Here is a 13,977-nt window from a genome sequence, read left to right as displayed (position 1 = left end):
TGTCCTGGCTTTAGTGCTTCTTACAGATTTCCCAGAGGAATGCAACTTCACAAAGGAGTTTGCTGTAGCTGCATCACTGTATGCCTCCTACAAAGCCCCTTTGACATGGGTGGAGAAGATAATGGCAAAACAAAAACGTTCACAGTCCATAATGTTTGATGCTTTAATAGACACTCTCTCCAACTGCTTCCTCTCTTCCACAGTCAGCCATAATTCCCAATTCACTGTCTGCTTTTCAGCTGTTGTGATAAGTGCTTTGGTGTTAGTGTCCTACTTGAGTGTCTGTCAAATGGTGCATCCAAACAATATCAAACGTTTCACTGGCCCACCCTCATCCCTCTGATGGCTTAAACTTAAGGATGACCCCAAATTCTGAATGTTCAGCACCATCTGTCCTGTTTTGTTGGTGTTGAGTCTACTGCACCAGGTGGCAAGCACCACAGTCCAATCCTACAAACACTTATCATTGCTAGTACTTGGTAGCAACTGAAGTCTGAAGTCACTTTCACACTGCGCCCATTTTATATGTGCCATAGGATTTCTACGCAGGTACTCAATACTAGTCAACTAGTAAACTGAAATACCATGGCCTGTATTCTGAAACACATTGAGGCTTGACATAACACATTTATGGTAGTGATATCCTAAAGTAGTTTATATGTGAGATAAGATATTTTTCCTGAGACAGGCATCACAGACAGATTAATTGCTGGTAACTTTTACCCGGTTGGGGGGCCATAATGGAAGGACAGAGGGAGGCTGCTTCCCAGGGCCATGTATTCCCCCTGTACACAGGGTGGCAGCATCCTCCTGGTGAAGCTCCTATTTATAACCCTGCAGGGCATATTGGGGGCTGTAGTCCTGAGAGGCAGACCTATTAGGGTAATCAGGTGCATCCAGGGGGAGCTGTCCTTACTTTGAAGAACTTCTGTCTATCCCAGAAGTGCTCCTGATGTGCAGTGCTTTGACCTTGGATGCACTCTCAGGTCCACCAGAAAAGAATCAACTTCATCTGCACCAGGGAGTCAGAGTTGGGAGGAAGCGGACAGCACTTATGCTGTCACAGGAGGTGACTAAATTGTGTGTTATTTGCTGTACTAGACTGATTAAAGCGTGTGGAAGAATTATTATATATTAAACTACTTTTTATTTTACCTGAAATTGTTTCTGTTTGGGGTGTCCCCTGGTGCTCACAAATCGTACAGTCGGCAGGATTTCATGGCCACACTTACAAGTAAATAGCGTTGGGCCAAACACCAGAGGCATGAAGTTAATCAACATGAAACAGGACAGATGGCCTTGCAAGGATGGTCAAGAAATCACTCCGGAAATCCCAGGAGTTCAGAGGTGAACGTAAATCAGAAACCAGGAGTTTTGATAAGCCATATGAGGAATGTACAGGCAGCTGGACACTGCTCTGTCCATGGGATCCACGTGAGCAAACAGAGCGCCTTCTCGGAGAGACATTCTTTGGACTCTTTAACCTCAATGTAGACCAGCCCGAGGTATGTGCATTCAAGGGGCCAAAACAATTGGAGACTAAATACAAATATCATGATAGTGCTAACCATGTGAGAAGTGAGGCTGTGAGCCATTTGCTGTTTGTTTCAGCTAAATGCAGAGAAGAAGCTATGAACCCTCAACTTACAGGAAAAACTGTCACAGGATGCTTTAAGCAAAACCCGTGGGTAAGTGATCTATCTGCTTCTCCTAGGGGCAAAGGTTGGTCTCGGGATAAATGTCTTTAAGCTATCAAAAAATTTAAAAAGCATAATGAGTAGCTGATCAGTGGCCCTTTTAATTTACTAAGTTAAATTTCATGGCGAACTCCAACCCAGCATCTTTTGTATGTGCAGTACTGCTATTCAGTAAATATAATTATAATTGCTTGTAACATCATTTTCACTGATTATTATTTAAACTGGCCTGACCTAATGAAGTGCCCTTCACAGCAGATCACCCAACATGGACACTATATTAAAACTTACCCACAGAATTATAAGGTACATGTTCCGAGGTGCAATTTAAGCATAATGAACAGGAAGGCTGCCTGCTGCACCACTAGAGATGTCCCTCATGTGCCTTGGAATAGTAAAAGGGTAGCCAGTGGGCATTGGCATTGCAGGCAACAATAGTGTGGTGGTACCTTAGTAAGAATAAAATTATAACCTCAAAGACGAGCAAGGCATTTCACCATAGGATATGAGTTTGGGTATGGCTCAAGAGCACCCCCTATTGTTCACAGACGCTTTTGATTGCTATGTGTTCTTTATTACAGATTCAAAGATTGTGCTCCTTCATACAGTCTGCTGGGTTTATTTGCTCACAAACAGAGTTTCAGATTTTAATTACTACATGAATAAAGGCCATCTTTTGTTTCTTTATAATGTTTTGCAGGTATTACACTTCATGGCATTCAGTAATAATGTCACATTTCCAGTCAGATATTTTTGAGAGATTTGTTTAATTGGCATTTGCCCAGAAGCATGTTTCTCCTCCTTTATATCTTTCAGAATAGATTACTTCAATGAATATTTTAACAATAATCTCCCAGTTGTGCAGTCTTTGTGCTGTGGCCCATCACTAATTTTATTACCCTGTTGTTGACCTATTTGCGTGGTTTTGTTACAGTAGCTCCAGGTTACAGAGCAAAAAAGACTTTGAAACACATTGACATTCACAAATAAGTCAAAGGACAGTGTAGAAGAGCCGTCGACCACTAGTGCCACATCATTCACATAATGTACACCCAACTGTCTAGAAAAAGACCCTATTGTGTACATGAAACTGAATGCATGTGCCACTCTCAAGAATGATTGTAAGCCTGAGCTTTGCGCTTCAAGGAAGGTAAGGTACGTATTATTTAAACTTACCACATGCCACCTTCGCATCAGGATCTTGTTTCAAATGAGCGTCCAACACTGCATCACTGATCTGGTCACATATTTTGTCTGTGAAGAACAAATAAAATAAAACAAATCTGAAATATATATATTTATATACATTATACTTTTTTTTTACTAGAGTGCCTTTTGTAAGGCGTCACAAAGTATCTTGTGGTTTAGTGAAGGAGATTCCTCAGCCCTCAAGTAGTGGCCTCCCTCCTTAGAGGGCTTCTTGGAACATGATGGGAGGGCAAAACTGGCAATTTACCAAGTCCAAGTCTTTTAGATTTCTGGAGCTTATTGCAGTCCTATTCCATGTCCACATTTGAACCCTCCTGTGCACCACCAGAATTTTTTGGTTGCTTCTTAAAAGGGTATACATCGGCAAAGTAAAAGTCCACAGTGACCATTTTGCAGATTATAAAGGGGTGATGATAACTTTGAGCAGTGAAATTTCAAACCCTGACTTGCAGATATTATTATCACTAACCTTTAATTAATTTAATCAATCAGTAAAAATGACATTTACATGTGATTAGTGCCTTACAGCCGTAGAGATCTGGCTTCTATTCCAGGCCTGTGTAGAGTTTACATACCCTCACTGTGTCCATGAAGGTTTTCTCACCGACATACTTACAGACTTTCTAGAAAGTGATGTACTTGAGGGCATCATAGAGAGAGATGCAGAGAGAGGGAAAGATTAAGGACATGGAGCCTTGGCAAGACCCTCAGGCTAAGTGCCAGCAACACATGGTTAATGGCGATGGAAGTGCAGCCACATTACTCATTTGTGGGGGAGGCAACTTCAGTCCTGCCTGGATGACGGGAACTGGAAAGACTGGGATTGGATTAAGTTAAAAGGCCAGATGTCACAGAGTGTTTCCAGGACAGGGTCTGGCACCAGTGGCTTAAAGTAGTGGATGGACTAGAAAGCCTCAGTCATCTATGACCCTCAATTAGACTAAGTGGAAACAGAAAATGGCTAGACTGATTTTCATATTTTGACATTTTGTCACAAATTTTGAAATACCTGAAGTGCAGATTTCTAGAAATGGTTTTATTCTACTCTCAGATATTTGGAAATATGTTTTAAAGCAGGGAAATGATGGCTGGTATAGTGAGTTACAAAAGATTTTTCAGTACCATACCCCATTTTCTACCAGTGCCCAGAAAGTGTTTATTAGCTTTTTTATGGATTTTAATCCCAGCTCAGTGGTTGTTGTTCATGTGGAGTTTGCATGGTCCCTCATGCACATGTGGCCTTCTTTCCAAATCCTCCACACCCCCAAAAGCATGCTGGGTAGGTTGACTTGTTCTTGAATTCCAGCCTGGAGTTGACTGTGTGTGTCCTGTGATGAACCAATGTCCAGTACAGAACTGGTCCTTGCGGTTTACTCATTGCTCTTGGGACTGGTTTCAGCTCCCTGTGATCTAATAAATTCCATTAAATATATTTGAGAAAATAAAGGGATGGATGAATAATAAAGCTACAGAATTTAGTCTTCAAGATAACTTTAAATGAAATAAAGAGAACATACTGTATTAGTGAGAACCATTAATTCTGCTCCAAAGTAGATAGAAATACTGTAGCTTTTAAATCACAGCTGCACTGGGAGGAGGGTAGAACAGACCATTACAGGGCACACCTTCACACTATTAACCCAGCAGACCTTTTAATTAAATACAGAAGGGGCCATTGATAGAGAGGTAGGTTAGGTGAGTGAGTCCCCAGCAGTTGTATTACCCTGTGTACATACTGTAGTACATTAAAATTAGTCAAGTCCCTAGTAGGTATAAAACAGGCTGATTCCAGAGTCATGTATTGCAATGGTGTCAGTTAATCCCAAAGAATTACTCAGAGCTGGGGACAGGCACCTGAAGTAGTAGAGGTGTCATTTGGGAAAGAATATTACGTTGTAATGGTGTGATTACTACTGGCTGACTATTATGAGCTGATGCAAATTCATTTTTCATGCTGATGTTCACTTTAGTGCCCACACATGTACAATGTAATGCATTCGCCCATAGAGAGCTCGCTCTGTGTGGATATACTGAGGCATGATGCAAGATGTAGTGTGAACAACACACACCAAGCAGTAGGAAACTGGCATGTAGAACATATGTAGTATCTGACTGATGTACATATTTACTGATTCAGTAACAGTCTAGTGTAAATTAATAGAGGAAACGCTTGCATTTGGCACAAGAGCACCCTCTAGAGATCACAAATATCGATACAGAGGTGCCAGACTTCTTTACTTCCATAGCCAATAGTGTACAAGTGGCACAGAAAAACTATCATGTAATGGAATATATTCTTACTTGCCTGCTTCCTACAGACTACTGGCAGTAGTACAATAACAAAGAAAACAGCAAACACACTACCGTATGTTAATTACACGTGCTTGTTTGTTTTGCTCCATTATCATTCTCAATGAGCTTGTTATATGTAGGTGGGGTATAAATTATTGGACTTCATGGAGAAGAACCCCAACTTTTTACCTTTGAAACTCCTTGTCATGATTTGGTGTTGTTGTTGGTTCTTTTTGCTCACTTTAATAGTTATTAGTTAGTTGGGTGTTTTGAGGTCAAGGATTCGTTGCTTGTCATTATTTGTTCAATTTTCCTAATGGTTTAGGAGTTGTGTAAGTTTTTGTCTTGGATGCCATTTTAAGTCTCACGATCACTGCCACTTTGTGTACCTGTCACTAGGTCCTCATTGTGTTTCAATTGGCATGTCCTCTGGGGTCATGACCTTTTGGCAGTTGGTGCAAAGGCTAGCTGTGTGTTCTCTTCCTTATCCAATCTGCCGACGCCTAAAGTCTTTCAAAGACTTGCTAAAATTTTTCTTGAGAGCATTGTTCGTTTTTGACCTCATTGCTTGTATCTTTTGACTTGGAATTTTGTCTTGCACTTTGTTTTTGGTTGCTATTTTTAATCTCCTGGCTTTTAGTCTTTTTTCTGTTCTCTTTGCTATTCTCAAAAGTTTACTTGCCAGGACACTCCTTGTGAATAGAAGGCAGAATGGGCTAGAGGTGAAAAATCTGGATGTTAACAACACAATTTGGCATATTCAGTCCCCACAATTAACACTCTGAAGAAGTCACTTCAACCTCCTGCACTCCAATAGTAGAGATGTGCAGCTCTGTAAATAACTGTCAAGCACTTCAGCAGGGTACTGTCCTGAAAGGCAATGTATAAAGCAGATAGCAGTACAAATCTTTTCATCTTACTTTGTCTTTTTGACCACAGAGACATTAGAAAAGGAACAAGGTGGTCAGTTAAAGACAAATAATAATCTCTAGTTAGAAAGGAAACCAGGAACTTTAAATTGTGTTTGAGTTACTTAGGAAATAGATTTGGAGATCCCTTTGCCTTCAATAACATTACACACTTTGCATACAGTTAATAGTCTTTTATGTATTTTGTTACAAGTCTCTGACTTATAGTTAATGATTGCTGGAAAGAGTGGGACATTTTTTTGTTTGCTTGTTGTGCAAGTAGTGACACTTTCAGCTGCTTTAAAAAGAGTGAACAAAAATGTGTATAATGAGCACCATCAGGAGGCATCAGGGTGAATTCATGTGTCTATATGGCATTTCATTCTGAAGCGATCTAGCTGAACCAGCGAACACAGACAATGCGGTAGCTTTATCCACACTGCTCTCGCCATTAGGTGTGCAACAGGGAGAGACTGTTGCGTCAGACATATCAGTGCTATGTTTTCTGTACATTGAGCATATCACTTCAAAAATGCACTACCAAGGAATTCAAAGCCGTTTCTGTCAGTATGTACTATAGACAAATTCATGTAAAAGAGAAAGAGGAGGTTGGTGTCAGGAAGGCACCTGGCTTTGAAAAAGTGTGACCCTATTCTCCCAGTTTTCGGCCAATCTGAGTTAACTCAGAAAATGGAGAGAATGATACTGTTTAATGATACCATGTAAAATAAATTGGTCTAAAGTTAGTCAATGTACGCACGAGTGTGCCATGTGCCGGAATGGTTCATGCTTTGGTGAACACTGCCAACAATAAGACATTTTGAAGATAGATAGATAGATAGATAGATAGATAGATAGATAGATAGATAGATAGATAGATAGATAGATAGATAGAAAGTATGAAGACCCAGAACTGAATATTTAATATAATAAATTGAAGAAATGTTATTCTTATGCCAGTGTGCTTGTTAAAACTGAAGAGGGTGGAGAGTGGGGACAATGGGAGAAGACATTATATCTTGTGATGGCTAAGAATGAAGAAGAGCCCTGCTAGCCACACTTCTATGTGGAAAGGCCAGTAGTTAAAGGCGCTCTGGAAAAATGGGGAGAAGATGGGTAATATTAGCCATGATGGACTCTTTTCTTCCAGTGAGCCCACTGTTGCTTCTGTAATCCATCTGGCCTTTAGATCTTTTTATTCAGGCCTTTGGCATCCATAGAGTTGGAATAACTAGCCCAGCAGACCATGGTGCGGAAGTGTACAGTAGCCACAGTTAGGCAAGTGTAGAACATCCCAAGCAGCTTTTTGCACAGATTAAAAAGTAAAAAGAACAGTCTGCTCTGGGCCTTTTCTTAAATTGTACAGTGGAGGGAAGAAAGATTTAACTTGAATGTTGTTATTCATTAGATGATTTTTATCTTATGTTGTTTTTTTTTTCAAGGTGCCATGTAAGAAATGTTACGGTATTTGGAATTCCACTTTAAAATGAGATACAACAACAAGGGCAGCAAAAGAAAAAAAGGCAGAGAAGGAAGAATAAGAAGGAAGAATAATCCATCCAGCATTAAAAACAGAAATGAAGCAACTATCTGCGGACACTTAGATAAACAAGAATGAATGTTTGATTCAGTTATCATTCACTACAGGTATTCATTTATTATGATTAAATATGTTAGATTATAAGCATCCTCAAACCTTATGTTGCTTTAAGATTAGCCTTTTTAAACACTGCATATAATACACTAAATCTGTAAAGGCTTGACTTTACCTGAATCCATATCCGTGGTTTTTAACTGTGTTTTCAGAGTACTTGAAGTCACTGAGAAATATATTAACACCTGCACTGAACTACAATGTACATATATAAATAAACTTCGGCCTGGAAATCATGTCCCTGCAATACTTAATCGGATTATGTATGGCCATAAAGGCTGGATAAAAAACTGCGATTTACAAAAGATATCCTAAAAATGTGAATTATTTTATTTTTTTCATTTCTGGTGACAGTCTCTGGTCACATTCCCACCAGAGATCAAATTCATTTTTTCTTGTGCAGTTGAAGTGTTCACTACTTTGCCTGCCTGAAGTGCTATATTGTAACTTTTTAACTTTTTAGCGCTTTAAACAGGTAGTGATATAATGGATAACGAATAACCATCTGATCACAAACCCAAGGGTGCGGCCTTTTCTGATCTTTAGTTGCACTCAGCCAATCAGCTGGTAGACTTTACTTTTCAAGAATTGTATGCTTACTTATTTTAAAGCCACTTGTTAGAGTAGATTAGTCTAGGTAGATGTCTGAAATAATAGGAATATAGCTAATTTATGATAAACAAATATCAGATAGAAAGGCAGCAAGGTGACTCAGCAGGTGGTGCTTCATGGCACTTGATCCTCCTGTGTGTATCCGTGCACGATTGCTGTTGGTGTACTTGTGTGCCCTGTGCTCGACTGGCACTTAGCGCTGACTCCTGGCTTGTTCTGTTTTTTTTAAATAAACAAATTGTAGGCTTTAGTTGCCTATTCTGACATTCTCTTTATGCTGTACACAGACCTATGAGATAAGTTTAGTATTTTCCAAGTCAAAGTTATTTCTTCACAAACATGGTATATGCATTTGCAAAGGAAAATTGTGTTCTTAAGCTAAACGACTTCCATAAATTTTTAAAAATACATAGTGAGTCTTTGCATTTTACATTGAACCATTTGGAGCATGTGACATAAAGCCCTAAATCATACCTAATACGCACATTTTTCAAGCCAAGACCTTTGTCAAGTATTGATCCATGTCTTGCGATTACACATACATGTTAGAATATCTTATACATGTCATTTTTGAACAAATAACACCAATGTTATGACATGCAAAGATTCTAAAACATGACTGGCTATGCACGCTATCTCAGCACTTGTCTTCTTCCACAATAACCTTTGACCCCGGAGGTGCGGTTTCCTTTCATAGTAAACGTTTCATGTCATGTGGTTGATTTTGTTTTGATTTACTTTTGTATTTATGTGAGAACTCACATAAGAGAATAGAAAATATATCTTTACATCGAGAAAAATAGTACCAGGAATATGTGATAAAATGCTTATCTCCAGAACCCTTTTGTTGTCACAAACATAGAAGGTACTTTTTTATTCAAAGAGGTATGTATTCTGTAAGTTTTTATACTTATATTTTCAGTTGGAGTATCATCTTCTGTAGGTCTGGCTATGTATTTTAACATTTATTAGCTTTATCGCAATTTTGCATGGTAAATGAATGTTTGTGAAGAAATAACTTTGGCTTGTAAATTACCAAACTTACTATGTACTTTGAAGATGTCGTCATGCTGGCAGCAGTTTTTCTCTGTTATTGAACAAGGTGACCACTGACTCCTATGCAGTATACTGTCTCCTTTCCAAAATAAACCTCCTCCTTCTTAATTATATCTTGCACATGCAGTACATTCAAATCTTTATTAGTCTTTCTTATTGCGGAAATATTTACATCCTAAATGAGTTTATCCTACTAATTTATTCAAGATGGCGTTCTATTCTTACCCTTGCTGATGCATCTTGTTACAGTTCCCTCATTCATTGCTTCTGGATGAACATACTTTTTAAGGTGAGAGTTGTGGCCTTGTTACTCTGCCACCCACCCACTCCTACGGATCTTCTTTGAAAGTGACTTGAGTTTTCACCGTTATGCATCATTTCAGCTAAAACTTCATTTTGTTACTGGTTGCACGTTTAAAGTCAAAGACTTGTCCATTCATCTCAAACACATGTCTCCATAGCCTATGGAATGAGTCATGGTGATTGCCTTCTCAGTGAAGTGTTATTCTGGCCACAGCTAATTCAAATAAAGCTCCTCAAATCATGAAGCATACTGAACATCCTGATGGCCTACAGTACATTGGTTTACAGCTTGTTTCAGAATGTGATAGTGGACGCCCTTTGAAGCTGGTCCTTGCAGAGCTTGTTTGTCATGGTTTCTGCACTTCTGAACATGCTGAAACTGATTCTGCATTGAGGTTTTTTGTGTAATGTTGTTTTGATTTTTTTGCTTTGTTCCCTCCCCTCAAATAACCAATCATCTATGGGGTAGAAGCAAAAGCTTTAGATTTGTCAAAAATTTCAATGTCTGGTTTTCGACGGATTTCAATGTTTTAGGGTCCCGTGATACCAAAAACATTAATATCTCGATGATGGGTCACAGTTTCTTGAGGACAGTCTAGAGCTAAAACAGTTAGACGGAAAATTACCAAGCTTGGAAATTAAACCTGTCATGAGATGACGAAGTGCTGATTACTTTTTAAGCCAAATTGTGGCAAGAGAAAGAGGCACTCTTGAGAAACCCTCAAATACCATAATTCTGCAATTACTTATGAATTCTTCTCATGAATTGCTATCGTAATAACCTATTTTATGATCAAAAAGATCAACACAAGAGTGGTAAATAATTACTGAAATGTTATAGAATACTGTAGTTCGGGTAACTTGGTTCCTAGGGTGCAAAGCCTACTGATGCTCACATCCAAATTTTTTATCATCATTTTTATACATTATTTTGTTGCCATTTTGCCTGTTTTTTGACAGCTGATGCTGTTGTTGTTTGTGTATTTTAACATCATGACTATTGTTGTTAAGGATGGCTGCCTGCTGCTTCCTCATGACTACTGGAAGTGTGACACGTGACATTATCATGCTGCTGGTGGCACAATGGTGGCACACCATCACAGTTTGTCCAAGTTTATGGATGATTAAGAAAGAGTAATCCATGTGTTAGAGTAGTGAGGGTGAACAAATCTCAAATATTCTCAACTCTGGCTTGCTTTGTGACTTTTATCTGTGTTTTTTGGATAACATGGTGGGTTTTTGTGGTTTACATTTTCTTGATTTTTCTTCGTTAATAAGTTCCTACCTGTTCCTGACTTCACCTCCCCGGTTTTGTTACATTTTACCTTGAGGCTTGCCTTTCCATCTCACCCTTCTTGTTTTCAGTGATGACTATTTCAGCTCTGAAGCATTCCTGTTCATTCAACAACTTGCCGGCAGCTCTTCTTCATTGCATTCTGGACTGATATTGATTTGTAAACCCATAATCCTGTTGCTCAATGCCCTGCTCTCTTTATTTTACTGTCTACATTGTGTACTTAATGTGTGATAATTGGAACTGCCATGCAGAGTAAAATGCTATGCGACAGTGCAAAGTGTACAAAAACTGAATTTTCATCTCCTCCAGGTTATGTTCTTGGCTTTTGTACTCTACGGCCTCCCCTGATCTAGATTTATATAATAAATAACAAGACAGAGAAAGTTTACAAGGACCATTTTGCAGACCTTTGGCCTGAAATGCAGAAGAACAGTGCAAATATTTTCCAGGTTTTAAAGAGAGCCATGATGGCCGCATTCCATAGAAAATTAAATCTAATGAAGAAAGAAGCACAATGGGTCCTATACAATGATCTCTGCTAGAGTGAAAGCACCATGGTGTGTAAAGGACTGGATCTGTGGCACCCTTAATGCTGTACCTAACTCAGAGATCAGTGCCACACCGAGTGGTGCACAGCCACATTCCTAATGATTTTTAGTGGACAGCTGTTTGGTTGCAGCAAGAAAAATGGTCACAAGGCCGTTTTTATTCAGAAAGACAGCTGCCTCCTGAGGGTCTCATGTTGCCAAGAGTCGTAGGGGGGTTGGGGTTTAGTTAAGTTAGTCTACCCGTCCCTCGCAGTATTTAAAATTAGCCTTACTTCCAAGTTAAAGTATTAGGGTAGCAGACAGCTAGCTACAGAGCCAAAAGAAGAAAGCACCATTGGTTCTCTTTTCGACTAAACTGTGCTTTTCTTCTTCCCAAACACAGCAATACTGTTCAGCGCATTGAGATTCTCACACACCTACTGGATAATAACATGCACTCAGGGTTGATCCTAAAGAGGCGCTGCTTTGCTTTTAATGAAGAATTCTGAATGCAAAGTGATGATGTTGAATTTTTTACTCCTGGGGCTAGAAGGCACTCCTCGGATGGGGCAACATACCATTACAGGCCCTGGGAAATTTCTTTTGGGGGTGATTTCCATATAAGTATTGTGGCATAGTGTCTAATGCAGTGGACTGTCCATCATGAGGCTGGCTGATCAGTGTCCATCTCAAACTGTTTTGTCCATCTTTACCTAGACTTGCATTTGTAGAAATGAGAAACAATTGTCATGTTGCACTAAAAATCCACATGTTTCTTGAATCTTCTCGTTCCAGCAGAGGGTCATAGAAAGGCAGATACTATCCTACCACAAAGCAAGAACCAACTGAGTAGAACACACGCTGGGCAATTTATTTAATAGCTAATCTTTAGGCCTTTTTGAAATACAAACAAGCACAGGTAAAACATGCAAAAACTACTCAAAAAGCGTCCCAATTGGGAATCAATGTGAGTGAAAGCCATATGAGGTGGCAACATTACCCATTGTGCCACCATGCAAAAAAGTGCCAACAAAGTGAACACAACTAGATACATTCACCTAATGTCACTCTCGGGTCAGGCTGTGCTTGCCAAGGCAGCCACACTGTCTTTATCTGGCTGTGTTGTTCATGGCTCCCTTCCTGCTGCAGCAACCCTTGGGCTTTATCCTTAGTTTTTAAACAGGCTAGCAATGTCAGCATTCTTGTAAATAACGTTCTGACAATATGTTATCATTTCCTTTAACACCCCACCAGCCATCCTTGGCTGCACACCTCTGCCTGGCTCATGCGTTCCCAGCCTCCTTCAGCTACCAGAGAGGAGTGCACTTTCAGTTAGTCTACAAATTGTAAGGAAGCTCATAGTCATTCACTCACCAGGATGTCCCTCCCCGACTGACTCTGAAGTGAACATGAAAGCCCCATCATCATGCTCTGTGTCGTATAGCCCATCCACTGGCCCGTTCATTTTCAAAGCAAAGCAATTCTGGATGTCTTTTGTGAAGGTCCCCTCTTACTGGCTCAGCGGTGGAGTGTCAGGAGTTCTTTCAGAGTGCACGCCGCTTTAGTTATACTTCACGCTTGCTTTTCTACAGGACCTCGGCTGTCATTCCCAGATTGCTCCTATATATGGACAGGAGAAAATACACACAGATCATGTGAGCCGTGGGAAAGCGCACTGGGAGCAGGCGGTGGGGACACTCAAATGTTTAGGCAGCTGCCAAATGTTGTCTGTGTGTGTGTCTGTGTGTGCGCGTGTGTGTGTGTCTCTCTCTTTTTTTTTTTTTGGCATCCTGGCAACCTGTGGAGTTGTCAGTTGTGCTAAAGTTCACAGCACATGTTAGCTTGACGTTGAAACTCTTTTTGAAATTTAACTCCAAATAGAGAATCATTTTTTATTAAGTTGAAATGCTTGCTGACCGTCAAACGCAGTTTTAAACAGAGACTTTGGGTGGCAGCATGCATAGTAAATGTAAAATGATGCAATACGTCAGTGACTCCAGTTTATCAGCAGTGGCTAACATGCAGAACGGATGTGCTGCCTCGCTGGCTGATGTTAGACAGTGGCTCAGCATTCTGAAAAGTACACCAAAGCGCTGCTGACAATCCATTAGACAAAGTCTGTGGCCATCTGTGTTTCTTTTGTGAGGCTGCTAATGTACCTGTCCTGTGTCGTTATGTTTCAGGTCAAACACAAATGAGATGTGAAGCGAGCCAACAGTAGAACAGCTAAGTCAGGGCCTCAAACTCCAACCAATTTCCCGCCAAACAATTTCTTAATTAGAAACCGATTCTTGTTGTTAATTAAATTCTTTGTTTAATCCAAAGACTTTTTGGTGTTCTTATTCTGCCACCTCAGACATTTCCAGAATAACTGATTTTCTGTTTCCTAGGAGCACCGTCAAAATGTTTTGTGGACCTCAGC

The 13,977-nt window shown here is 39.9% G+C and overlaps 1 protein-coding gene across 1 annotated transcript in view; it reads right to left on the bottom strand.

Annotated features, from left to right (window-relative positions):
* LOC120542872 (S-adenosylmethionine synthase-like) overlaps positions 1 to 13,248 on the bottom strand; it is a 63,080-nt gene extending 49,832 nt beyond the window's left edge. Inside the window, exons 1-2 of the mRNA XM_039775579.1 lie at positions 12,930 to 13,248; positions 2,874 to 2,951 (exon numbers count right to left, since the gene is read on the bottom strand). Coding sequence (XP_039631513.1) covers positions 2,874 to 2,951; positions 12,930 to 13,020 — 169 coding nt within the window. The 5' untranslated portion in view covers positions 13,021 to 13,248. The remainder of the gene's footprint in view (positions 1 to 2,873; positions 2,952 to 12,929) is intronic.
* Positions 13,249 to 13,977: the final 729 nt, after the last annotated feature.

Source organism: Polypterus senegalus, chromosome 1 (genome assembly GCF_016835505.1).
Source record: "Polypterus senegalus isolate Bchr_013 chromosome 1, ASM1683550v1, whole genome shotgun sequence".
In the NCBI taxonomy this organism is placed as follows: Eukaryota; Metazoa; Chordata; class Cladistia; order Polypteriformes; family Polypteridae; genus Polypterus; species Polypterus senegalus.
Note: the sequence above shows the minus strand (reverse complement) of the source record. Positions and strands in the feature narration are given on the sequence as shown.